This window comes from Oncorhynchus nerka, linkage group LG11, assembly GCF_034236695.1.
Source record: "Oncorhynchus nerka isolate Pitt River linkage group LG11, Oner_Uvic_2.0, whole genome shotgun sequence".
Classification (NCBI taxonomy): Eukaryota; Metazoa; Chordata; class Actinopteri; order Salmoniformes; family Salmonidae; genus Oncorhynchus; species Oncorhynchus nerka.
This window is the reverse complement of record NC_088406.1, coordinates 63,538,472-63,565,003: the sequence shown is the minus strand read 5'-3', so window position 1 is coordinate 63,565,003 and position 26,532 is coordinate 63,538,472. Positions and strand designations below refer to the sequence as shown.

Sequence of the window (26,532 nt, the reverse complement as noted above, 5' to 3'; positions counted from 1 at the left end):
TGACAGAGCTCCAGAGTTCCTCTATGGAGATGGGAGAACCTTCCAGAAGGACAACCATCTCTGCAGCACTCCACCAATCAGGCCTTAAACGTAGAGCAGCCAGACGGAAGCCACTCCTCAGTACAAGGCACATGACAGCCCACTTGGAGTTCGCCAAAAGGCACCTAAAGGACTCTCAGACCATAAGAAAAAAGATTATCTGGTCTGGTGAAACCAAGATTTAACTATTTGGCCTGAATGTTGGCACCATCCCTAAGGTGAAGCATGGTGGTGGCAGCATCATGCAGTGGGGATGTTTTTTAGTGGCAGGGACTGGGACACTAGTCAGGATCGAGGGAAAGATTAACAGAGCAAAGTACAGAGAGATTCTTGATGAAACCGGTTCCAGAGTGCTCAGGACCTCAGACTGGTGCGAAGGTTCACCTTCCAACAGGACAATGACCCTAAGCACACAGCAAAGACAATGGAGTGGCTTCCAGACAAGTCTCTGAATGTCCTTGAGTGGCACAGCTAGAGCCCGGAATTTAATCTGATCGAACATCTCTGGAGAGAACTGAAAATGTAAAAAAGATAACTGTTTTTTGCTTTGTCATTATGGAGTATTGTGTGTAGATCGATGAGGATTACATTTAAAAGAATTAATCGATTTTAGAATAAGGCTGTAGCGTAACAAAATGTGGAAAAAGTCAAGGGGTCTGAATACTTTCGGAACGTATGTATATATGTACAGTATATACAGTACCAGTCAAAAGTTTGGACACACCTGCTCATTCAAGGGTTCTTCTTTATTTGTACAGTGTAGAATAATAGTGAATATATTAAAACTATGAAATAACACATATGAAATCATATAGTAACCAAAAAAGTGTTTTTTTTTTTGATTCTTCAAAGTAGCCACCCTTTGCCTAAATGACAGCTTTGCACATTCTTCGCTTGGTGGGCTAAATATCGCCACCTGCTGGAGGAAACAGATTTTGGGACGAGTTGGGCCTCTCGCTTCGACTCTTCCTCTCTGCCTTTACAGACAACAAGGGATCCTCCTCCCTGCCCCCCACCCCTCCCGAGAAGACTAGCATGACTGCGCAACCTGTCAAACAACTTCACAGCTCCCCATCAACAGGTAATACAAAAAGAAAATAAGAGAAACCTAGTCCTACAAAGTAATCCACCCTGAATAGGAATGAGAAAAATGACACTAGGCTGGTTTTATTTTTGCACAAGAACTCTCCCTGGAAGATCTAACAGACGTTGACCAAGTTTTTTTTTTTTTAAGAAATCGGTAAAAGGAACATAGGTGGTTTCTTTTGGTAAGATAGAGCCGATGGCATAAACATTTTCTTTGTCAAAAAGGTGACATTGATTGTTACGACTTCTATGAATGGTGGGTGGAGGAGTCAAGCGCAGAGAGCAGGTTAGTTCTGTACGTGGATCTTTATTCCAATGACAGCGAAAAAAACGGACATGTAAAACACAAGGGCCCATGAAACAACCGTTCAAACAAACAGGACTAAAACTGTCTGGAAAAATAAAGACCACAAATTAAACCAACACCATAAAACAGAGAACAAGCCCGCACAATAGCCAGCAGGCCTAGTGCCCTTAAGTAGCCTACAAACAAAACTAAACTCAAAACAGGTGTAACCAATTAGACTAAACTAACAGAAACAAAAGGAAAGGGAATCGATGGCAGCTAGTAGGCCGGCGACGACGAGCGCCGAGTGCCGCCCGAACAGGAAGAGGCACCATCTTCGGCGGGATTCGTGACATTGACTCAGAACATGGAGGGGGTGAACGATGGGAGATTGTTATTTGAACTTTCTTTACAATCAATCTCCATCATTTTTGTATTATGAAATGTAAATGTGATGTTTTGATGTTTATTTCCTCTTTTGATCCCCCAAAAACTAGCAAAATGTAAATAAAACCAAAAAAATATACATATATTTATACAACGGCTGGGTCTAATCTTGAATGCTGATTGGTTAAAACTCCATTCCATTTGACTGAGCAATCCACTGTCTCATCAGCCCAGCCAGGCAATGTATAAACTCTCCACAATAAAAAGCATTGAGACATTATCTCACATTTCTTTTAGACTAACATTTCATTTTCAACAGTGGAGATTTATATAAACCTTTCTGTCTGTCTCTCCGACATTTGCAACATTGTTTCAATATTGAAATTCGATCTCCTGCTGTTCCATAGTATGAGCGTGTCTGTCGGGACAGACAGGCAGAGTTTCACAGCCAGTCAAAATCATGAATCATGAACTTCCCTGGTCATCTCTACTGCCTCTAATCTGGCGGACTCACTCAAAACAAATGCTTTGTTTGTAATTATGTCGGAGTGTTGGAGTGTTCCCCTGGCTATCCGTCAATTTAAGAAAAGCAAATGGTGCGGGAATTAGAAATGGTTTATACTTTTACTTTTGATACTTAAGTACATTTCATCATTCAATTTACTTTTGATACTTAAGTATATTTGAAACCAAATACCTTTAGACTTTTACTCAAGTAGTATTTTACTGGGTGACTTTCACTTTTACTTGAGACATTATCTATTGAGGTATCTTTACTTCAACTCAAGTATGACAATTGAGTACTTTTTCCACCACTGGGTACTGGAACAGCCTTGTTTTCTTTGTGACACTAATCCAGCTGAAATATCCACAGGTGGGTCTGGTTTGGTGGGCTTTGGACATACTGTACAGTACCAGTCAAAAGTTTGGACAAAACTACTCATTCAAGGATTTTTCTTTATTTTTACTCTTGTAAACATTGCAGAAAAATAGTGAAGACATCAAAACTATGAAGTATATAAACAATATCATAACCGCCATCGACAAAAGACAGTACTGTGCAGCCGTCTTCATCGACCTGGCTTCTGAAATGACTGCCTCGCCTGGTTCACCAACTACTTCTCAGATAGAATTCAGTGTGTCAAATCGGAGGACCTGTTGTCTGGACCTCTGGCAGTCTCTATGGGGGTGCCACAGGGTTCAATTCTCAGGCCGACTCTTTTCTCTGTATATATCAATGATGTCGCTCTTGCTGCTGGTGATTCTCTGATCCACCTCTACGCAGATGACACCATTCTGTATACACCTGACCCTTCTTTGGACACTGTGCTACCAAACCTCCAAACAAGCTTCAATGCCATACAACACTCCTTCCTTGGCCTCCAACTGCTCTTAAATGCTAGTAAAACGAATTGCATGCTCTTCAACCGATTGCGGTCCGCACCCTCCTGCCCGACTAGCATCACTACTCTGGACGGTTCTGACTTAGAATATGTGGACAACTACAAATACCTAGGTGTCTGTGGTTAGACTGTAAACTCTCCTTCCAGACTCACATCAAACATCTCCAATCCAAAATTAAATCTAGAATCGGCTTCCTATTTCGCAACAAAACCTCTTTCACTCATGCCGCCAAACATACCCTCGTAAAACTGACTATCCTACCGATCCTTGATTTCGGCGATGTCAATTACAAAATAGCCCCCAACAATCTACTCAGCAAATTGGATGCAGTCTATCACAGTGCCATCCATTTTATCACCAAAGACCCAAATACTACCCACCACTGCGACATGTATGCTCTCGTTGGCTGGCCCTCACTACATATCCGTCGCCAAACCCACTGGCTCCAGGTCATCTAAGTCTTTGCTAGGTAAAGCCCCGCCTTATCTCAGCTCACTGGTCACCTTAGGAACACCCACCTGTAGCACACGCTCCAGCAGGTATATTGCATTGGTCATCCCCAAAGCCAACACTTCCTTTGTCCGCCTTTCCTTCCAGTTCTCTGCTGCCAATGACTGGAACGAATTGCAAAAATCTCTGAAGCTGAAGTCTTATATCTCCCTCTCTAACTTTAAGCTTGAGCTGTCTGAGCAGCTTACCGATCACTTTACCTGTACACAGCCAATGTGTAAATAGCACACCCGACCACCTCATCACCGTATTATTACTTACCCTCTTGCTCATTTACACCCCAGTATCTCTACTTGCACATCATCATCTGCACATCTATTAATGATAAATTGTGATTATTTTAGCCTCTAGGGCCTATTTATTGCCTACCTCCCTACATTTTCACACACTGTACATCATTTTTCTATTCTATTTTTTTTATTTTTTTATTATTATATATATTTTTTGTGTTATTGACTGTACGTTTGTTTATGTGTAACTCTGCGTTGTTGTTTTTGTAGCACTGCTTTGCTTTATCTTGGCCAAGTCGCAGTTGTAAATGAGAACTTGTACTCAACTGGCCCACCTGGTTAAATAAAGGTGAAATAAAAATAAATGAAATGAAATAGCCATGTGGCCATGTGCCTTGAATTCTAAATAAAGCAGTGACAGTGTCACCAGCAAGAGATGCAGAGATCATCCATTCACCTACTCTGTCTCACACATGGAGGTTGGAACCAAAAATCTCAAATTTGGACTCATCAGAACAGAGGACATATTTCTTTGTCCATTGCTAATGTTTCTTGACCCAAGCAAGTCTCTTATTATTATTAGTGTCCTTTAGTAGGGATTTCTTTGCGGCAATTCGACCATGAAGGCCTGATTCACGCAGTCTCCTCTGAACAGTTGTTGTCTGTTACTTGAACTCTGAAGCATTTATTTGGGCTGCAATTTCTGAGGCTGGTAACGCTAATGAACTCATCCTCTGCAGCAGAGGTAAGTCTGGGTATTCCAGACTGGGTATTCCACCCCTACCTTGTCACAACACAACTGATTGGCTCAAATGCATTTAGAAGGACATACATTTCACAAATTAACAAGGCACACCTGTTAATTGAAATGCATTCCAGGTGACTACCTCATGAAGCTGGATGAGAGAATACCAAGAGTGTGGAAAGCTGTCATCAAAGAGGAGGGTGGCTGCTTTGAAGAATCTCAAATGTAAAATATATTTTGATTTGTTTAACACGTACTTTAATTGCTGGGTTTCTACTAAACTAACATATGGAAATGTTTTAAGATGGTCATACTAAGACACCTGAAACCCCACCTCTTTCAGGAATACCTAGGATAGGATAAAGTAATCCTTCTCACCCCCCCCCCTTAAAAGATTTAAATGCACTATTGTAAAGTGGCTGTTCCACTGGATGTCTTAAGGTGAACGCACCAATTTGTAAGTCGCTCTGGATAAGAGCGTCTGCTAAATGACTTAAATGTAAATGTAAATACTAAGGATCATTTAGCTATTTGTAAGTATGAAATATATATATATACAGTGGGGCAAAAAAGTATTTAGTCAGCCACCAATTGTGCAAGTTCTCCCACTTAAAAAGATGAGAGAGGCCTGTAATTTTCATCAAAGGTACACTTCAACTATGACAGACAAAAGGAGAGAAAAAATCCAGAAAATCACATTGTAGGATTTTTTATGATTTGCAAATTATATAATTAAAAATTGACTTTATGATAACTGACTTGTGTGTGGTTTGCTCTCTCATGATTTGGTAATACAGGAAATTTCCACGACATTAATGAAGCCTTTATGTGCTTTTTTTTTATTACCTAAATGATTAGCTGATGAATAATTATATCATAAAACAAATTTATAAGATATCCTATGCCCGTGTATACCACAGGCCTTATTTCTGTGTTGATTATAAAACTGCATTAATTTCCATATAGGCTTTGCCCATCGAACCATGGCTGAGTTAGTGCCTACAAAAAGACGCCATTCATAGAACCACCTCAGTGGCTGCATTTCAAACTCATAAAAGACGCACCCTTGTCCACTTCCCCTCGGCCATCTTTGTCGCCGGTCCAAATGATTAATCAAGGAAGGGAAATTGGCAACGTAAGCCCCTCAGCCTTAGTTTTTGATAGTTTGCAAGTGTACAATTATGTTCACTCCGGGGCCTGAAATGCCCCATAATTCAGTTCGCAATGATTCTACATCCGCTAAGAAAAGTCAGCCAAAACTTAAAACCAACATTAATATGGAGAAGTCAACATACAAGTGTAAGTAATGCACATGACGGCTCAAACACTTATCACAAAAGTAATTATGTTTTTGTTTGGTTAGCTTTTGGAAACGTTAGCTTGCGCACATAACTTTCCCTGACATCACACTTATACATTATCATTTTCGATTTACCTGATATAGTAGGATGGCTAACATTTGATGTCTGCGAATGCGTTGTCTTCTAGCCAAGATATGAAATGCATAAAAGGCACACACAACAGCTACTGGTGGTTCCATGATGACTGAAAACACAACGTGGGATGAATGAGTGACAAATTTCCGGGCAAGAGCGGTCCATTTAAAATTCATGCAAGTTTCAACTGACGTTTCATCAGACATTATGATACGTCAATAGAAGTGTCCACTTAATTTGAGGGGAGAGGGGCTGCGTTTCAAACTCATAAAAGACACACCCTCTTCCACTTACCCTAGCCTTATGCCCTTGGGGGAATCCCCGCGGCCATATTTGTCGTCGGTCCAAATGATTAGCCAAGCAAGGGAATTTTGGGTCCAACTGAGTATGGATTGCTGAAAGGTCTCATTGAACCAATGAAAGCAGTGGAGTTGAACTATGCAGAACTGACTGAAACTCTTTCAAGGTATTTCAAGCCTAAGCCAATTCTCATTGCAGAACGTTTCAGATTTTACCAACGTCACCAGAGTCAAGGGGAAACCGTGGCTGACTACATCCTTGCTTTGAAAAGGCTGGCAAGTACATGTGAGTTTGCATGATTTCTTGATGATGCTCTCCGAGACAAGTTTGTATGTGGTCTCACAGGTGAAGCATATCACAGAAGGCTCCTGTCAGAGAAGGACCTGACCTTTAAGAAAGCCTGTGATATAGCACTTGGACTCGAGCTTGCCCACAGGGATACTATTGAGCTATCGGGACATGCAGAACGTCAGAAAGGTGTTCACAAGGTCATTGATGCACGTGGTGAAAAAAGCTCACAAAAGTCACACTTTTTTCAGTCCCGTCCTCAAGGTTACACAAGAACAAAGCAGCCCACATCTCAAAGGTCTAAGCCAAGTTGCTACAGATGTGGGGGAGATAATCATCAGCACAGTGAATGTCGATTCCAAAAGGAAAAGTGCCACAATTGTGGAAAGGTTGGACATTTACAGAGAGTGTGTAAAGCCTCGAAACGCACAGCAAGAGCGCACAAAGTGTCAGACGCAGCACAAGAAGAGGAAGGTACAACTGAAACAGTAGTGGAACTGTTCACAGTGTACACAGCTCAACAACTGAAAGATGGAATCTATCTCAACATGGAGTTAGCGGGAAAACCAGTAAAAATGCAGCTGGACACCGGAGCGTCTGTATCCCTGGTTCCAGAGAGACTCTACAAAGAAAAACTGAAAGAGTGCCCTCTTCAGCCCGCGTCCATCCGCCTTTCTTCATACACTGGTGACACTATTCCTGTGTTAGGGCAGATCCAGGTACCAGTCCGGTATGAGGGGAAGGAGTGGACGCTACCGCTTGTCATTGTTAAAGGAGAAAAATCAGCCTTGCTAGGCAGAAACTGGCTACAAAAGATCAAGTTGAACTGGGGAGAAATCTTCAGTCTTAGAAATGACAAACCAGTGAGTCAGGCTACACTCACTAACATGCTGGAGAAGCACAAATAACTTTTCAAAGATGGCTACGGTGAAATACAAGACTTCACAGCAAAAGTCAGAGTGCAAGAAGGAACCAAGCCTATCTTTCACAAACCACGTCCAGTTCCCTATGCTCTTAAGGAAGCAGTAGAGAAGGAACTGGACCGCCTACAGAAGAATAACATAATAACGAAAGTAGTGAGGAGCGACTGGGCCGCTCCGATTGTTGTAGTCCCAAAGAAAGACAAGACCGTCAGAATGTGCGGTGACTACAAGGTCACAGTAAATCGCTGCATACTACCAGAGGAATATCCACTACCAAACGCTGAAGATCTGTTTGCCACTCTAGCTGGTGGGAAGGTTTTCAGTAAGCTGGACCTGGCATTCGCTTATCAGCAACTGAAGCTGGATCCGGAGTCAGAACAGTATCTGACCATCAATACACACAAGGGGCTATTCAGATTCAATCGCTTGGCCTATGGAATCTCGACAGCTCCAGCGATATTCCAACAAACAATGGATCAGATCTTGGACGGTATAGACCATGTTGTGTGCTTCATGGACGACATCCTCGTGTCAAGACCAACCATTGGAGAGCACCTTGTAGTGCTGGACAAAGTGAATACGGAGTGAGAATGAAACGCAGCAAGTGTGAGTTCCTCCAGGACTCAGTGGAGTATCTCGGATACAAGATTGATGCACAAGGCCTGCACCCAACCAACAGCAAGGTGGAAGCAATCGTAAACGCTCCAGCACCCACAAATATCTCAGAGCTGAGGTCATTTTTGGGGCTCCTGAACTATTACGGAAAGTTTGTGGCAAACTTGTCCACATTGTTGCATCCGCTTCACCAACTGCTGCAGGCCGATACAAAGTGGAATTGGTCCCCACAATGCAAAGAAGCATTCAAGACTTGCAAACAGCGTCTGCTAAAGAGCAAGTGGCTTGCCCACTATAACACAGAGATGAAGCTGAGACTCGCGTGTGATGCATCTCCATACGGAGTAGGAGCCGTCATCTCACATGTTCTACCGTCAGGTGAAGAACACCCTATTGCATTTGCATCACGGACTCTGTCACCAAGTGAGAAAAATTATGCTCAAATTGAGAAGGAAGCCCTGAGCATAATATTCGGAGTGAAGAAGTTTCACAAATACCTCTACGGAAGGAAGTTCCAACTGCTGACAGATCACAAGCCTCTGTTGGCCATCCTTGGACCAAAATCAGCTATACAAACCCTTGCAGCACTTCGAATGCAACGTTGGGCTCTGATATTGTTAGCCTACGACTACGAGATTGAGTACAGACGATCCAGTGATCACGCAAATGCCGATGCACTATCGAGACTACCGTGCAATAGTGACTCCGACAGTGAAGATGATAGAGCAGTCTTCCAGATCTCTCTCATTGATGAACTGCCCATATCTGCTTCTGACATAGCAGAGGAAACAAGGAAAGACCCAGTGCTTTCCAAAGTCTTGGGCTTAACATTTTGCGGTTGGCCAACCTTCGTAAATGACGATAACCTTCGTCCATTCATCGACAAGAAATACCAGTTGTCCACTGATCAAGGGTGTGTTCTGTGGGGATCAAGGGTGGTGGTACCTCACAAATTCCAGAGGAGACTGCTATCTGACCTGCATGAGGGACATCCAGGGATCACTCGAATGAAAGCACTCGCTCGCAGTTATCTGTGGTGGCCTGGACTGGATCAGGACATTCAACAGCATGTAGGCCACTGCTCACCTTGTGAAGCTGTTCGCAACAAGCCTGCTGCTGCACCTCTTCATCCATGGTCCTGGGCTGCTACACCTTGGGAACGCATCCATGTGGATTACGCCGAAATTGACAAGCAACACTTCCTTGTTGTCGTCGATGTCCATTCCAAGTGGATGGAAGTGTTCCCTACTCAACTTGACCACAGCTGAGAAGACCATCAATCTTCTCAGACACCTGTTTGCATCCTTTGGACTAGTCAAGGAGCTCGTATCGGACAATGCCCTCCGTTCACGTCAAACGATTTTGAAATGTTTCTCAAGAACAATGGGGTAAGGCACATCCTGTCACCACCTTACCATCCGGCATCAAACGGAGCAGCGGAGAGAGCCGTGCAAACCTTTAAGAAGGCCTGGACTAGACTCGAGGTTCAGTCTGTGCCCATCCACCAAAGGCTTCCCCGGTTCCTGTTTACTTACCGTAACACCCCACACACAGTAACGGAATGTACACCAGCTGAACTGTTTCTGAAACGCCAACCACGTACCCGCCGCCTGACATTGTTGAAACCAGACTTGTCAAGCACTGTGGCAAAGCACCAGCTACAGCAGAAGAAAGCTCATGACAGACACTCAAAGACTGTCAGAGAATTCAAAGAGGGAGAGAGGGTGATGGTACGTGATTTCAGACACCCCAAGCGCCTGTGGAACTCAGGTGTGATCTTGCAACGCAGAGGACCTTTGACTTACCAAGTCCAAATTGGTCATCGCCAGGTCAACGTTCATGTGGATCATCTGCTACGGTCCAACGCCCCAGCAGAGACATACCGAGAGAACAAGAACAATAACGACCCCCAGGACTATTCTCCTGACTGTGGACGTACGGGAGAGACAGAGCCTGACCTTCCACCCGAACCTGGCCCACCACAGGAAGCCCAGGAGGAGCGGAGATATCCTATTCGACAGCGAAGGGCACCTCAAAGGCTTGACCTGTTGGTTGAGCTGGTTAAGGACGTAACGGACAGTAAAACAAACACTTTAATATGTCCTAGATAAAAGGGAAGAAAAAGGACATTACCTGGGTTAGTTATTAGGACACAAACTCCATCTTCGGGGCAGAATAATCCCCTGGATTTGTGCTGGGCTCTGAAAAGTCTGCTTCAACCCAGTAGTTGAAAAATGTTTAAGAATGCATTGTTCAGATATTGCATTAGTAGTTACCTAACATATTTACCTTGTTCTCTGGGAGTTAAACACTATGGGGGAGGAGTGTAGTATCTGGGATCTACATCTGTTTATATTAGTTACTGTGCTGTTACTAAGCATTAATGCATTACGGCAGTGTTACGTTACTACACCTAATAGGAAATGCACATGCGCACTGGAATGCCGGGAACTGTAGAGCACGAGGGGTTTTTGACTAAACGACAACTAACTGTACTCCCGTCTCCTGCCTGGTCATTTCTCCACAACACAAATATTACAGGAAGTTTGCAACATAAGCCGCTCAGACCTCGTTTTTAATGGAGTTTGCGAGTGTACAATTATGTTCACTTCGGGTCCTGAAAAGCCCCATAATTCAATTTGCAATGATTGTACATCCGCTAAGAAAAGTCTGCCAATACTTAAAACCTCAACGTCAATATGGAGTAAATAAGTCAATGTAAATAAGTAAATGTAAATAAGTTCGAAATTGTGTTACTAATGCACAAACACATCTTGTAAAAGTAATGATCTTTTTGTTTGTTTAGCTTTTGGAAATTGTAGAAATAAAACATTTTCTTTCTTCAGAAGTTCCAGATAGGCAGGCTAACGTTAGTTAACAAATTAATCTGCTAGCTATCATACAGTAGGTATATGATTAAGAAATAAGTGGTATATGGCCAATATACCATGGCTAAGGGCTATTCTTATGCACAACGCAAAGCGGACAATTGGCCATATAGCACAAACCCGAGGTGCCTTATCGCTATTATAAACTGTTTACCAACATAATTACAGCAGTAAAAATACATGTTTTGTCATACCTGTGATATATGGTCTGATGTACCACGGCTGTCAGCCAATCAGCATTCAGGACTCGAACCACCCCATTTATAATAATAATTATATAGTTAATATAAGTAGACATGCAATCATAATTGACTGTAGTTCATGTAAAGCAATCACAAGTTACCGGTGGCTGAAAACACATTAGTCGCGGGATGAACCGAGTGAGGAATTGCCAGCAAGGGCGGTCTATTTAAAAGTCATTCCTTCCTCGCCCTGCAAGTGTAAACTCGTCAGACGTAATAAATCATCAGAAATGTCCACTTAATTTAAGGGCTGAGGGTATGTCTTTTAAATATTTGGAATGCAACCAGTGTATTGAACAGCGAATGTGTAGGCATTCATAGAACACGTCACTGTATAGAACGGCGAACGTATTGCCAAAAACTACAAAGCCCACATGGCAGTGGTATACAAGACGCTGTCTGATGATGCTGCTTTGACAAAAGAACCCACACCCCTCAATAGTTACCACAGCCACAAAGTCATAAACCCCTCTATTTCTACAATATCCATAGAATCCGATTTTTTTTTAAACCTAACCTTAACCACACTGCCAACCTTATACCTAACCTTAAATTAAGACCAAAAAGCACATTTTTGTTTTCATAAAATGTTTTGAATATTTTGGACCAATTCAGACTTTGTGGTTGGGGTAACTAGTGAAAGCCTTAAATCATCCGGAAAAGGAACGCTATTGAGTGAGTTGAATAGCTATTTAGTATTTGCTTTCAACGTTAGTATCGTTTAAATTCATCTGATAGCCATTACATTGGTCAATTATTTAAATGCATGTTGAGTTTTTTTTTCATTCACAACAAATATATTTTTTTTCAAGAAACATGCCACTGTCGTGGCGGTTTTGCACCAGTTAACGTTAGCTAGTTAGCAATATTAGCCTTTGATGGCAGTCGGTAGATAAAAGGCAATATGTGTAATTCTTGCCACTTTGATACGTTCCTCATAGCAGGGAAATAGATTTCTGTTTCGTAAGCTAGGCAGATAAATGTCATAACTCAATCATTATTACCATATGCTTATTTGCATTCGCCTTAGCAAGATACTGACAGCTAGCTAACTCCCTTTAATTTGTGCTTATACCTGTAACTTTGCTGCTTGTTAGTTAACGTTACAGGATCTTCCTATCAGAGACAAAATGTGCCAGTCTAAGAACTGAATTAAAATGTAGTTGAATGACAGTTTGAAATACATTTTCTGATTTGTTCTCCTTCAAAGCAGTGACGCTGGCCTACTTGGTGATGGTGTGGTTGTGAGGACCTGGACTACAAGGAAGGCACAGAAGACGACAGGCTGGGAAGCACTGAAACAACCATCATGCTCAGGAACTGCGCTCTCAATGTTAAGGACATCACTGACTAGCTGACCTCTTATAGGGCCCTTATCCCCTAATTGTTGACTTCATAGGAGGGCAGAAGTAGACACACTAACAAATGCAGTAAGAGGGAAATAATTTTCACCCACAAACAGACACACTCTTGAATTGAAACCATGGTGGATAACCGCTACGCTACGGCCCTGGTCATTGGCTCTGTTCTGAGTCTGCTGGCCACTGTCTATCTTTCCATTGCTGTGGGAACACAGCACTGGTACCAGTACCGAAGTCCGCCCGGCAACCATGAGGCCAGCAACGCTTCGGAGCTCCGCGAGGACTTCATCAACGGAGAGTTTGATGAAAAGACCTTTAGCGACACGCTGTTCCACCTCAACGGCACACTGGGGCTGTGGTGGAGGTGTGTGCAGGCACATGCGCCAGGCCAGTCATACTGGTTCAAAGAGCCTGGTAAGAACCTACACACCCACACTAGAGTGGAGGAGCAGGGTCACTGAACCACATGACTAAGTCGCATTGGTTAAAATCATCTGCTAAATGGCATTTATTATATTACTATATATTATTATGATTATATGAATATATTATATTTATTACAGCATTCATTGCAGGTGTTGGTACAGAAACGGTGTGCTGGATAGACAGTTACACATAGCTGTGCCAATCAGTGTTAAACACCATGCTAATATTGTATTATAAAATAAAGCCCTCTTTTTTTTCTTCTGATACCCACACAGGAGCAACACTGGGTTTGATATTAGTATAAATATTTGGTGCTTACTTCCAATGAGTCCGGGGTTCAATATGATCGCAGTTTGTCGACAATGCAGCTTTTTAAAGGCAATCTCTGATTGAGTGGACATCTGCCTCATTTAACCGTGAATGCAAACGTGTGAACATTGCCTTTTAAAAGCTGCAATGTCGACAACCCACATCAGATTGAATCCCGGTCTAACTCTCTCTTCTCTTGTATTCTCAGATCCTAAGATGGTAACACAGTGTGTGAGCTTCACTCTGCCTCAGCAGTTTGTACCCAAGTACAAAGACCCAGGGAATCACAACACTGGGGAGGACGTGCTTCGGACATGTGAGTCTTGCCTTGCAGCCACACACACATACAGTGCCTTTGGAAAGTATTCAGACCCCTTGAATTTTTCCAAATTGTGTTACAGCCTTATTCTAAAATTGATTACTTTAAAAAAAGATATTATCCTCAGCGATCTATACACAATACCCCATAATGACGCAGCGAAAAAAGGTATTTCAATTTTTTTTGCTAAAAAATGAAATACCATATTTACATAAGTATTCAGACCCTTTTCTACTAGACTCAAAATTGAGCTCAGGTGCATCCTGTTTCCAGTGATCATCCTTGAGATGTTTCTACAACTTGATTGGAATCCACCTGTGGGAAATTCAATTGATTGGACATGATTTGGAAAGGCACATACCTGTCTATATAAGGTCCCACAGCTGACAGTGCATGTCAGTGCAAAAACCAAGCCATGAGGTTGAAGGAATTGTCCATAGAGCTCAGAGACAGGATTGTGTCAAGGCACAGATCTCAGGAAGGGTACAAAAACTATTTCTGCAGCATTGAAAGTCCAAGAACACAGTGGTCTTTCTTAAATGGATTAAGTTTGGAACCACCAAGACTCTTCCTACAGCTGGCAGCCCAGCTCTTTGGCCTGAATGCCAAGCGTCACGTCTGGAGGAAACCTGGCACCATCCCTACGGTGAAGCATGGTGGTGTCGGCATCATGCTGTGGGGGTGTTTTTCAGCGGCAGAGACTGGGAGGCTAGTCAGGATCGAGGGAAAGATGAAATGGAGCAAAGTACAGAGAGATCATTGATGAAAACCTGCTCCAGAGCGCTCAGGGCCTCAGACTGGGGCGAAGGTTCACCTTCCAACAGGACAACGACCCTAAGCACACAGCCAAGACAAAGCAGGAGTGGCTTCAGAACAAGTCTCTGAATTTCCTTGATTGGCCCAGCCAGAGCCTGGACTTGAGTCTGATCGAACATCTCTGGAGAGACCTGCAGCAACGCTCCCCATCCAACCTGACAGAGCTTGAGAGGATCTGCAGAGAAGAGCGGGAGAAACTCCCCAAATACACGTGTGCCAAGCTTGTAGCGTCATACCCAAGAAGACTCAAGGCTGTAATTGCTGCCAAAGGTGCTTTAACAAGTACTGAGTAAAGGGTCTGAATACTTATTTAAATGTGATGTTTTTTTATTTTTCGTTAATTAGAATAAGGCTGTAACCTAACAAAGTGGAAAAAGACATGGGGTGTGAATGTTTTCCTACGGCACTGTACATACACACAATGTATAAACATACTGTAGTTCAAACAAGGTTCACTGGTTTTATTTAGTTTAAGTTTTATAAAACATGTATTTTTTGTTTGTATATGATTTAGAATCTGTTTTAGGGACAGAAAGTAGACTGTGCGTGGGAGGCTAGGAGACTTGTGTTACATAGTTTTTGTGCATTTTGAGATGTCACGTCTTGCCACTATGGGGTAGAAATGAGTCAGGTGATGGGTCAAGTCATAGGTTAGGTTTTAAAGGTAGACTCCGCCAGTGAGATGTAGATGCACGAAGTAAACCAGTAGTAGTGGGTCAATTTCCTTTACAACCAGCAGCATTAAAGAGCGAGGCTAAACTTCTCAGCGGTTTCAGTCCCGTAGCTACCACGTTGTAGAAGCGTGAAGCGCACCCGTATACATGCACAGCTACTCTGTGTTAGAGCAAAGTCTTGCATCACGCGCCTCTCATTGGATGTGATCGAGTAGTAAGGCTAACGAAGCAGACTGTTGTCGATGAGTGAAGTCTGGGGAGGTGCATCTGTGACATTTAGTGGTTTTCAAACAGCAAGGCTCAGATCAACATGATGGCAGTGTCAACAAATTTTAAGAATCCCTTTTGGCCCGACAGTCTAGGGGGGGATGGTAATGAGACCGGTAACATAACTCATGCAATTTATAATAGTGACAAAGTAAAAGTGAGAACGAAATAACCACGACAACTGAAATCTACCGTCAAACTCAGGGTTTATTGTAAAACACACGGTAATGGGGGGAGCAGGAAAAGGGGCTGAGCTGGACCCAAGGAAAGAAACAAGTATTCAAAAACACCCCTAAGCTAGACTAGCCTACTTTAACAACAGCTAACCAAAAATACAGTGGGTGGTCCGCCCAGTTCTAACTAGTGTATTTAACAAAGTTTATCTACGGGTAGTGTATGCCCATGGGCGACTTGTCTTGGTTTCCCCTTTTCCCACCAGAAATCAAACAAACACCATAACCAAAAACAATACTCACAAGTGAGGACAAAGTGCTATGGAGGTGCTCAAACAAAAGAGAGGTTAATACACAAAGAGAGAGTGAAACAGAGCGATCTACAGACATGGCATTTACAGAGAGATTGAGCTCTAGAGCAAACAACTGACAGGGTTTTTAAACCAAGGGAAAGGAACTGATAGGGTAGGAAATAGGAGGAGGTGTGCCTTCTGATTGATGATTGGATTGGTGACTGATTGGGGAGTGATGATTTTCACCTGTGAGGGGAGAAGGAGAGAAAAGAACACAGGATACACACACACACACACAGGATACACACAGGATACTGGTATCCGTAACAACAAACCTGCGATTGTTTAGCTTTTTTTTACATTTATTTTTTATAAAAGGTGAAATAAACTTTTCTAAACCCCCATATCACACACTCACCAGCAGAAAACATAGGCCTAACGTGTACAATGAATTGGTTAGAGGGGTCTAAAAGATCACTTTGATTTGTGTCCCCTTTTCTGCAGTTGCACCTCTGACTTCACTCCTCGACTTTTGTCTACAGTCTGTTGCTTGAACCTTACCACTCAAACCCAATCTGTGACCCACCAGATTCAGAAGCTTGAAAAACCTGTTCGAATTTTTCCCAAAAATGTAGAGAGAAAAAAACGGAACATTTGATTTTATTTGTGTTTTTGAAGTCGTATAATTTTAGTTTTTCAAACAGGTTTGTTAATTTTATTTCAGTTTCCGGATTAGTTTTAGTTTTTCATTTACTATAATAACCTTGGTTCAAACTGTGTTTCATAGAAATGAGAGTTGGAAATTTGGTGGTTTCCACTGTTTATTGTTACTGACAGTCATGTGAACTCATCTCTTTCCCTTTCTCTCTCAAGCAAATAGACACAGTAATAAACATTGGTTTGGCATTATAAAGCTTTTTCTTCAGATATTGTTCATCTCTACGAATCTATAAAAATAACTTTATTTGTACTGCACTTTTCTGACGTTTCTAAATTGGTTTCTCTCTGTGTCTGAGCAGACCTGTGGAGGTGCCAGTTCCTGCTGCCTCTGGTGTCCCTAGCCTTGGTGTTCCTCAGCGGGCTCATCGGTGTGTGTGCCTGCCTCTGCCGCAGCATCACCCCCACCCTGTGTGTAGGAGTGCTCCACCTGCTGGCAGGTTTGATAACTACATGGATCATCACAATGCCTCTCAACACCCTTAATCCCACCACACACAAACACACTTTACACCCAACAACACTTGTAAAATGTACTAATGAAAGCTAAGGGATTCATGAAGGTTAAATGTACAATTGCATGAAGTTACATTCATTGTTGTCCTTCCCATCCAGGTCTGTGCTCCCTGGGCACAGTGTGCTGCTTCCTGGCTGGCATGGACCTGCTCCACAGGGTCTCAGTGCGTCCCGACGGTGTGGACGGCTCCCTGGGCTGGTCCCTCTACCTGGCCCTCATCTCCTCACCGCTGCAGATGATGGCGGCCGCCCTCTTCCTGTGGGCCGCCCGGAGCCACCGCCAGAACTACACCCGCATGACTGCCTACCGGGTGGCCTAAAGAGACAGGGGTTTATTTCATATGTCAGGGTTGCGTTCAGTAAGAGCATAACGTTTTGAAATGGAAAATGTGAAGTTGTAGTGTTTCCAGTCACATGTGGACTCCAATTTGTGGAAGGTGAGATTGTTTCTATGAAATGGCTACGTTTCTAAACATTTTACAAACTGCATGTTTTACTGAATGTGACCCTAAATGGCAGTCTACACAACAATGATTCATACTCCCGAGGGGTGTCCTACGAAGCAGATTTGAGTAGTTAGCAAGGTAACTTTGGTCAAGTCTGAGTTCAATTCAGGATACCAGTCATACGAAAGTGGCTCACCTTTTAGCCAAATACGTACATTTCTATGGCAATGAACCCTTCAGAACTAACCTGCTCCGGGGCAGACTAACTTGCAGCTAACTCCACTTATCCTGAGTTGAGGACCAATGAAATCAGATTCCCCTCTATCAACGATTGCGTTGTCATCCCTTTCATTTGAGGAAGACAAATGATTCAATAATTTAATCAAATGTTTTGTTTGTGTAAAAATATATATATATTACTTTACACATTTAGTAATAACCGAATGCATTTCAAACTTCATGCAATGTAACACTTTTGTATATAACATCATAAATATTTTGGGGGGGGGGGGTTGGAGTGGGAAGAAAGTGCTTGTGCGTTGACGAGCACACCAAAGACGGCATTCACGAGAAGTAATAAAACGAAGATGGCTGGTTAATATTGGAAAACCCGGAGTAGTTTTAGCTTGCTTCGTTGGACACCCCTCTGCTCTTGGAAGGCCTTTGTATGTTCGTGTCTGTCTTCGCCCAGCACCGAAGCTGTTAAAGGTCCTGATCTGGGTCACGTTCAGGGGGGTGCAATGTACTCAAACATTGTGAATAGAAATGGGATAAATAGAGCTGACATTTCTTACTCGTCATGTCAGAGTGTCTGAAGGCTCCACAACGTTGTGCCCTACTGAACACAACTCGAGTGACTTTGTGCTGGACTGGGACAAAAGCCTGCACACTTTGGCCTCGCCAGGACGAGGCATGAAGAGCACAGGGTGGCCCAATAATTCACTCTGAAACATCTACGGATGTACAGCGTTGTCGTCATGACAATCCTCCCCGTTACTATACCTGAATGACAGATTTTAGGGTGACTGAATCTTCACAACACCTTAACTACACCCCACAGGGTGGCCTAAACGATCACTCCACCTTAAGCACAACTGTTTGACAGCTGACACTAGCCAATAAAACCTCAAACGAGACATCACCTGTATAAACATATCCTAAGAGATTCATAGAGACAAGTGGTCAATTAGATTTTTTTACGATTCATTTCTCCCCAGCAGCATGTGCTGTATGTGCATCAGGTATAACAAAACCTGTGGTTGATTATGAGAAGGTGAGGTGCGTTTTATACATTTTTTCTTGAAACCATTTGTTTGTAGGTGCATCTTTAGCGATGCTTTTTTTTTTTTTTGACTCCAACAACAGTTGGAGTCATATTTTGCCTTTGCTTCTGTTGCCATCTCTACCATTTATGAATGAAAGCTTTTTGCATCACTGCATGGATAGATAATCCTAGCCTTTTTTGTGGGTTTTCCTCAACTAAATATGTTTTTTTTGTGGTTTTGTATTATGTGATCTATAGCGCGTTGTAGTGACATGACCCCATTTGCCTACATGTCTTTTTTTTCAGCAGATGAGAATTTTCTGCTTCATTTTGTCATATGTTGATTGAATGTCACCTATTGGAATGTAACCACTTCTTTGCCATTGTCATCCATCTTTGTTAACTTAAACGTTTTGAATGTAAAGACATGTTGCCCTGTGTCGTTTTGACACCACTATAGCTAACCAGTGTTTTGATCTTCCTTTTGATGTTGTGGTTTTTTTCGGTTATGTTGAAGTTTAGTTACAATACTTAGGTTTTCGGGAAAGCCTACTGTGTTTTGAAGCCAGCTTGAAACTACCAATGACAAGACAATTGACACTAACTCCAAGTACGCTTGGTAAATGAGCACTCAACAGATATGGTTTACCGGGACACATTTTATGAAGGGTGTTTAAATGTGTTGAAACACCTTGTGGCTTTTGTGTTTTTATATGTCACTATACCTAAAGCACACTGCTTAATTGTTTTCCATAAGAATAAAGTAAACCTATGCTCACCTCCGGTCTGAGTGTTAATATTGTATGAGCATGAGAGTGTGTTTTAAATCATTCAAATGATGTGTGTAACATGAGGAAAGACCACACCTTAAACAATTTACATCTCCTTCCCTCTTGACAATCAATTTACAACTCTCATTCGCCAATCAATGGCTGTATATACTCACCCAATCCATTTCTTGTTCTCTTGATCTTTGATAGCGTTCTGCATCCCTCTACCACCCATCTCCTCCCTTCTCTGCTCTTCTTGTTTTTTTTCCAGGATACATTAACTCTGCTGAGAAGCAGATACCACCAGGACTCCCACCCCAAACACTGTCTTCATCTCCCGATACCATAACGTCCAAGAAACCATCCTCCCGAAACCACCACGCTCTTTCAACCATTCCGAACCATTATGCTCCTTTAAATCATCCAGGGTTCCTCTCGATGCTGCGACACTACCTCTGACGATGCCTACCAAGACAACCACCTCTCAATCATCCAACTTCATGCCAAACCCGAGCTGTTTCTTGCATGACGACATTCTGCGTTGATACACTACATGGCCTAAAGTATGTGGACACCTGCTCGTTGTTCCCCCTTTGCTGCTATAACAGCCTCCACTCTTCTTGCAAGGCTTTCCACTAGATGTTGGAACATTGCTACGGGCACTTGCATCCATTCAGCCACAACTGCGTTAGTGAGGTCGGTCACTGATATTGGGCAATTAGGCCTGGCATTCCAATTAATTCTAAATGTGTTTGATGGAGTTGAGGGTAGGGCTCTGTGCAAGCCAGTAAAGTTCTTCCACACCGATTTCGACAAACTATTTCTGTATGGACCTCACTTTGTGCACAGGGTCGATGTCATGCTGAAACAGGATAGGGCCTTCCCCAAACGTATGCCACAAAGTTGGAAACACAGAATCGTCTTGAATATCATTGTATGCTGTAGCATTAACATTTCCCTTCACTGGAACTAAGGGGCCTAGCCCGAACCATGAAAAACAGCCCCAGACCATTATTCCTCCTCCGCCAAACTTTACTGTTCGCACTAGGCATTAGGGTAGGTACTGTTCTCCTGGCATCCGCCAAACCCAGATTTGTCCATCGGACTGCCAGATGGTGAAGCGTGGTTCATCACTCCAGAGAACGCGTTTCCACTGCTCCAGAGTCCAATAGGGGCGAGCTTTACAGCACTCCAGCCAACGCTTGGCGTTGCACATGGTGATCTTAGGCTTGTGAGCGGCTGCTCAGCCATTGAAACCCATATCATATCATCCCAGAGGCAGTTTGAAACTCGGTAGTGAGTGTTGCAACCGAGGACAGACGATTTTTACTCGCTACGAGCTTCAGCATTCGCAATCCCATTCTGTGAGCTTGTGTGGCCTACTACTTCGTGGCTGAGCCATTGTTGCTCCTAGACGTTTCCACTTCAAAATGACAGCACTTACAGTTGACAGGGGCAGCTCTAGCAGGGCAGAGATTTGACACACTGACTTGTTGGACAGGTGTCATCCTATGACAGTGCCACGTTGAAAGTCACTGAGCTCTTCAGTCAGGCCAATCTACTGCCAATGTTTGCCTATGGACATTGCTAGCTGTGTGCTTGATTTTATATACCTGTCAGCAATGGTTGTGGCTGGAATAGCCAAATACACTCATTTGAAGGGGTGTCCACATAATTTGTATATATAGTGTACCTTGTAAACTTTTCCTGTATTTTCCTGCATTCCTGTATCTCAAAGGTGTCGTCTGTACCTAGCACAAACTTAGATGGAGCAATGAAATGCAACATTACATCACTATGAAGACAACTAATTAAACAGAAAATGTACATGTTTAATTGAAATACTAGATTATTGCATTAAACCGTGCATCCTTTCACATACAGTATTCCTGAGGATATTTGGTGATGACTAAAAACAATAGAATTAAAAATCAATTGAAAATGAGGTTAGACTAGTAAGTGCTTCTTAAGGCTCTGTGCGTGTTTTTCCTTTAATTCTCCCGCTCTTCAAATGGTCTCTCTTTTCCTCCCCATCAATCTCTCTTCACTCGCAAGGGGGGGATAGTGAGTGTCATCTTTCGTGCCAGGTGGAATGCAATGCTCTTCTCATAGTACGCACACTCGTTCACAAAGTAGGGATGGAGGACTTCTACCCCTTCGTACTTCACTATCTCCCCGGAAAACATCAGGAACATGGGATCTCCCGGATGGAGGAGGCAGAAGTCACGGTCCTGGTGAGAGAGATTCACGTCAGCATGCTTTGCATTTAGATCATGTACTACTTCTATGCTGTGAAATTATACTAAAATGAGAACAATGCCTTCCAACATGGAGAAAGTTATCGTTTGTTTTGTTTTGAACCTTCTAATAGGGGGGAAAGCAGAATGTTGCTTGGGAGTGATCAGTGTACATAAGTAGTAGATTGAGAAAGTCTTCCTATTGGGAAGAAGAGAGTCCTGGTTGAAGGAAACAGATTATGGAGGCTAGTGAAAGTAACAAAGTAAATGGTAATCGGCTTTCAGATAGCAATCCAATAATGCAATATTTTAGTAATTTGAAGAAGATTGAGCATTGGGATTGATATTAAATTAGAGGCCGCTGACTCTTCAAGGCCTGGTCCACTGCTCTCATGTTTAAGTCATCTGTTGTTTGTGATTTAAGATAAGCTTCCTGTGGAATAATAGCTGCCAGTACACACTGAACACGAACAGGCTGTAAGAGACACCATGGGGAAATTTGGGACATTTTGTACATCATTGTATGTCCATGCAACAGGTCAAAAAGATTAAGATTACATGGGAGTTGTTTACTTTAGAAGGTGACCAATTCAGCTTTACGGGACACCGTATCATCTGATGTGTCTGAACAGTGCAGCATGCTATTCAGGTAGGAAGCCATTTTTGAACTTTTATTTTTTTTGTATCTTTACTGCATATCATTGTTGCCCTGGGGCGGCAGGGTAGCCTAGTGGTTAGAGCGTTGGACTAGTAACCAGGAAGGTTGCAAGTTAAATAAAGGTAAAATAAATTATTGTAGACCTATTTATTCATCTAAACCAATTCTTGAAATATGCTAAATGTGTTTTGTTTCATTCTGCTGAGACATTTATGTTGGCTAAATTAAGTTTGAGCTCTCTTTTTAATTATGTGCTCTGTATTTAACTTAAGATGTGTTATAAGTAACTTTTGTAAAATAAATATCAATAGCCTATAGCTGTCAGCATGTGTTGAGTACGGTAGGCACTTGCCTTTCTTGGTCATTTCTGCAATATAGACTGTTTAAATCTAGACTGTTTAAATTTGTTTACATTTTTGTTTAAATTTTCTTTTGCCAAATTACATTCCAACTGTAATGTTGTGTCTGCCTTGATATAATATTCTACTCATATTTTCCCTATAAACAATGGCTTGACTTACTTTCAATATTGCCCTAATAAAATGTTGAAACGGTGTGGCTGCATAATATAGCATATAGTGGACACCTAAGCCTACACGATGCATTTAGCGTACAAATCTCTGACAGCTGAACCGCGAGGTGGACAATTATTGTTTTAGGAAACAAAAAAAACAAAAATATGCTATGAAGTTTTGCTTATGCTAAACATGGAAACAAAATGAATAGGGTTTTTGTAATTTGTTATAGGCTGTTTTTAAGGACATGTACACATGTTTATTATCCATAGTTATCCATAGTTTATTGTTGGCGTTGGCTGCATGGGTGGACGCTCTAATGGATTAAGCACCCAATGCATATGAACTACCGGTAAATTTCTCAAATGTCCGATAAATAAAAACCTTCCCAACGACTTGTCCGGCGTCAATTTGTCATAATCGGAAACCCTGATATGTAGTATACAGTATATAGTATAGGCTACAGTAGGCTACAATATACACTTCCCAGTGGCACTGATTCACCCAATGATGAAGATGAAGCAGAGGTTACTCACCGGTGATGGCCGATGAGCTCGTGCCAATATCTCAAGATAAGCTACTTTGAAAAACAATGCTATTTACTCAGACTCATTCAAAAGTTGTTTCAAATTTTTCGGGCAGTAGGCATTTACTTTTCAAACGGTAGGCCTACGTTTTTCTCGAAATTGTATTTGGAAATTTGCGAAAGGCAAACTGGCAGCTGCAACCACCCATAGAAATATAATCCAAAAATGACAGTTCCCATTCATGTCAGAACTGGCAGCCATTGATAGTGTACCCATGAGTTTAACAGTCAAAGTTCCCATGGTTAGAGGTTCTAAAATCATTTTTGGGGATTATGTCTATGGCCACAACTCAACAAGCTGTTTTATACTTGGCTCGCATGCTGCCCAAATTGCCGACTTCCCGACTGTAAGTGCTTGTGATAAAACTTAATCCACAGCTAATTTTTAGAAGCTATTTATCCTCTGTGGCTAAATTATGCACTCTGGTTTAGTATTTTGAATTATGTCATTTATGACTGTTCAGACAGGAGTAATATAACTTTAGGAGAAAACATTTGATTTTTGTTGCCTAATTATGGAAAAAGTATTTCAATTTATCAGGGGGTGCTGCAGCAGCTATGCATTGAAGGGTCCATGTACAGGACTTTAACCAACTGCAGGAAGGTTCAATTATATACAAGAGCAGAAGGTTCCTGAACCTGTAGTTGGGGATGTATGGCAGCAGTGATTTGATTGGTCTCTGGGTCTCTTGGGTAGTCTATACTCTTCACGAAGGTGTACACATCGTCCACCTCGCCACCTTCAAAGGCACTTCCTGGTAGAGATAAGATGAGAGATGGTTTGTAATTGGTTAATGACTAGAATAGAATCGAAAATGTAATTTCTTTTGAAAGGGAACTTGTCTTGATACATACATATACATTATATACAAGAGCACAGGCCAGTTATAGTACACAAGATAGGACAAAATATACAAAATACAATAACCACAAATGCCATGACGACAACATAGTGTTGAATGGTAGGCCCTTGTGCATGAAGAAAATCTAACTGTATCTGTTCTTGGTACGTGGGAGCTAAATGCTTGTAAGTATGAATGATGTTAATGCTATTCTTGACCAAGGCTGTAGGCCAGGTAGCGATGATCAAGGGTTGTGTACTCTTGTGTGTAGGGGATGTGAGGGGTCAGCAATGTTTACGGTTGATGGGAGTTCAAGTACCTGAGTTGAAGCACTGGACCCAATCTAGTGTCTGGTCGACTGCCTCCTTCATGATGTTGAAGATGTCGGCTCTGACCACACCATGGGGTTGAGGTCCCACCTCTATCGCTGTGGAGTGACAGCATCAGAATGAATACATGTGTCACGTAAATGGAAAAACATACAGAAAAAAACACTGGTTTCCTATGACAGGAAGAAGATTGCATGGTGTGTTTCCTATGAACACACAGCACAAGCACAAGCACTTACAGAAGCCGTGCTTGCCCAGGGAGTCCTGGGAGTAGGCGTCAGCTAGTGGTAGATCCAGCAGGATAAACCTCACTGGCGCTGAGGTGATCTTCCTCTGAGAACACAACAGATTAACACTTTACACTCCCATATAACCCAGATTGTAGCAGTAAAATGAAGCCCTTCTCATAGAAACCGGGTCAGATGGTGCATGCACTTCCCCTTTAAGACAGTAATAAAGTCATGTTGAAATTATACACTCCAATCAGTCCAGCCAGCCAAATTAAGTTTCCATCCAATTGGGAACAGAGTTTCATACGAATATTTTAAAATCTGCATAAAGAAAATATGCCCATTTTCCCACCAGTGGTGTGTTTCCACCAGATGTACTTTCTTCGCAATGCGTTTCCATCACATTTTCAACTCTAAAAAAAACTGTTGAGTTAAATAGCAAATGCTCTTGCACTCGCACTCTAGCAAACCGCAGCGCACAACAGCTTGCAGATACAGTGCGGGTAGGCTATGTGGGTAGGCTAGTCTACGTTACAAGATTATTATGGATAAGAGCAAAAATGTTTTTTTTATTTGGCAAACGGCAGTCAAGCATCGATCATCATGTCACCAGAATAAGACCCGAGATATTTATTGGAAAGGAGCATCAAGCACTTTCACCATCTGTAACCTAATAAACTGCATAGTTTCCCGAGTCGTAGTGGGAGGACCACACACCATATCACCGTGTGACTCCAAGTTTACTTATACATGATGGTTATTACATCAATATTTGCGCATTAAATGTGTTTCCACCGCCATATCTTTACAATAATACATTTTTTTTACGCAAAAAAATCCCACCATATCGAAGGAACATTGATCAATTGTACCGAATCTTCCTGTTTCCATCGCAGCTGTCATCATTATTTTTGTTACACAGTGTGACTTTACTCGCATAAAAACTGTGGATGGAAGCATGGTTAAAGACAGCAACAGACAGAGTCATTTCCTTCCTCTTCCAGACAGCAATGCTTCCAACCAGCATATTGTCTCAATGACAGCAACAGTCAGATTAACCATCCACTTTCCCTTTAAAACAGATTTTTTTTATTTAACCTTTATTTAACCAGGTAGGCTAGTTGAGAACAAGTTCTCATTTACAACTGCGACCTGGCCAAGAATAAAGCAAAGCAGTTTGACACATACAACACAGAGTTACACATGGAATAAACAAACATACAGTCAATAATACAGTAGGGAAAAAAAGAAAAAAAGGCTATATACAGTGTGTGCAAATGAGGTAAAATAAGGGAGGTAAGACAATAAATAGGCCATGGTGGCGAAGTAATTAGAATATACCAATTAAACACTGGAGTGATTGATGTGCAGAAGATGAATGTGCAAGTAGAGATACTGGGGTGCA

At 42.2% G+C, this 26,532-nt stretch overlaps 2 protein-coding genes across 9 annotated transcripts in view; one reads left to right on the top strand and one right to left on the bottom strand.

Moving 5' to 3' along the window:
• The first annotated feature begins 11,958 nt into the window (after nucleotides 1-11,958).
• On the top strand, nucleotides 11,959-19,738 carry LOC115137304 (claudin domain-containing protein 1-like). 2 transcript variants are annotated; one of them, XM_029673550.2, is made up of 5 exons: nucleotides 11,959-12,054; nucleotides 12,590-13,154; nucleotides 13,684-13,791; nucleotides 17,037-17,174; nucleotides 17,350-19,738. In XM_029673550.2, exons 2-5 carry the CDS (start codon nucleotides 12,863-12,865, stop codon nucleotides 17,568-17,570), a joined length of 759 nt encoding a protein of 252 aa, XP_029529410.1. In that variant the 5' UTR covers nucleotides 11,959-12,054; nucleotides 12,590-12,862; the 3' UTR covers nucleotides 17,571-19,738. The 2 variants fall into 2 exon arrangements, with proteins under 2 accessions (XP_029529410.1, XP_029529411.1); XM_029673551.2 differs by having other exon boundaries at nucleotides 11,961-12,054; nucleotides 12,593-13,154.
• A 1,803-nt stretch (nucleotides 19,739-21,541) lies between these two features.
• The window catches only part of LOC115137305 (N-acyl-aromatic-L-amino acid amidohydrolase (carboxylate-forming) B-like), a 14,641-nt gene continuing 9,650 nt past the window's right edge, over nucleotides 21,542-26,532 (bottom strand). For all 7 annotated transcript variants that reach the window (XM_065024736.1, XM_065024740.1, XM_065024739.1 and 4 more), the window contains 4 exons: nucleotides 25,137-25,230; nucleotides 24,888-24,995; nucleotides 24,366-24,481; nucleotides 21,542-21,961 (listed from right to left, as the gene is read on the bottom strand). In XM_065024736.1, the coding sequence (XP_064880808.1) occupies nucleotides 21,764-21,961; nucleotides 24,366-24,481; nucleotides 24,888-24,995; nucleotides 25,137-25,230 (516 nt within the window). In that variant the 3' untranslated portion in view covers nucleotides 21,542-21,763. The remainder of the gene's footprint in view (nucleotides 21,962-24,365; nucleotides 24,482-24,887; nucleotides 24,996-25,136; nucleotides 25,231-26,532) is intronic.

Coding starts and splice junctions, on each gene's coding strand:
- LOC115137304 (XM_029673550.2), top strand. CDS start 12,863: ATGGTGGATAACCGCTACGCTACGGCCCTGGTCATTGGCTCTGTTCTG. Junction 13,155..13,683: donor ATACTGGTTCAAAGAGCCTG/GTAAGAACCTAC, acceptor TTGTATTCTCAG/ATCCTAAGATGGTAACACAG. Junction 17,175..17,349: donor AGTGCTCCACCTGCTGGCAG/GTTTGATAACTA, acceptor CTTCCCATCCAG/GTCTGTGCTCCCTGGGCACA.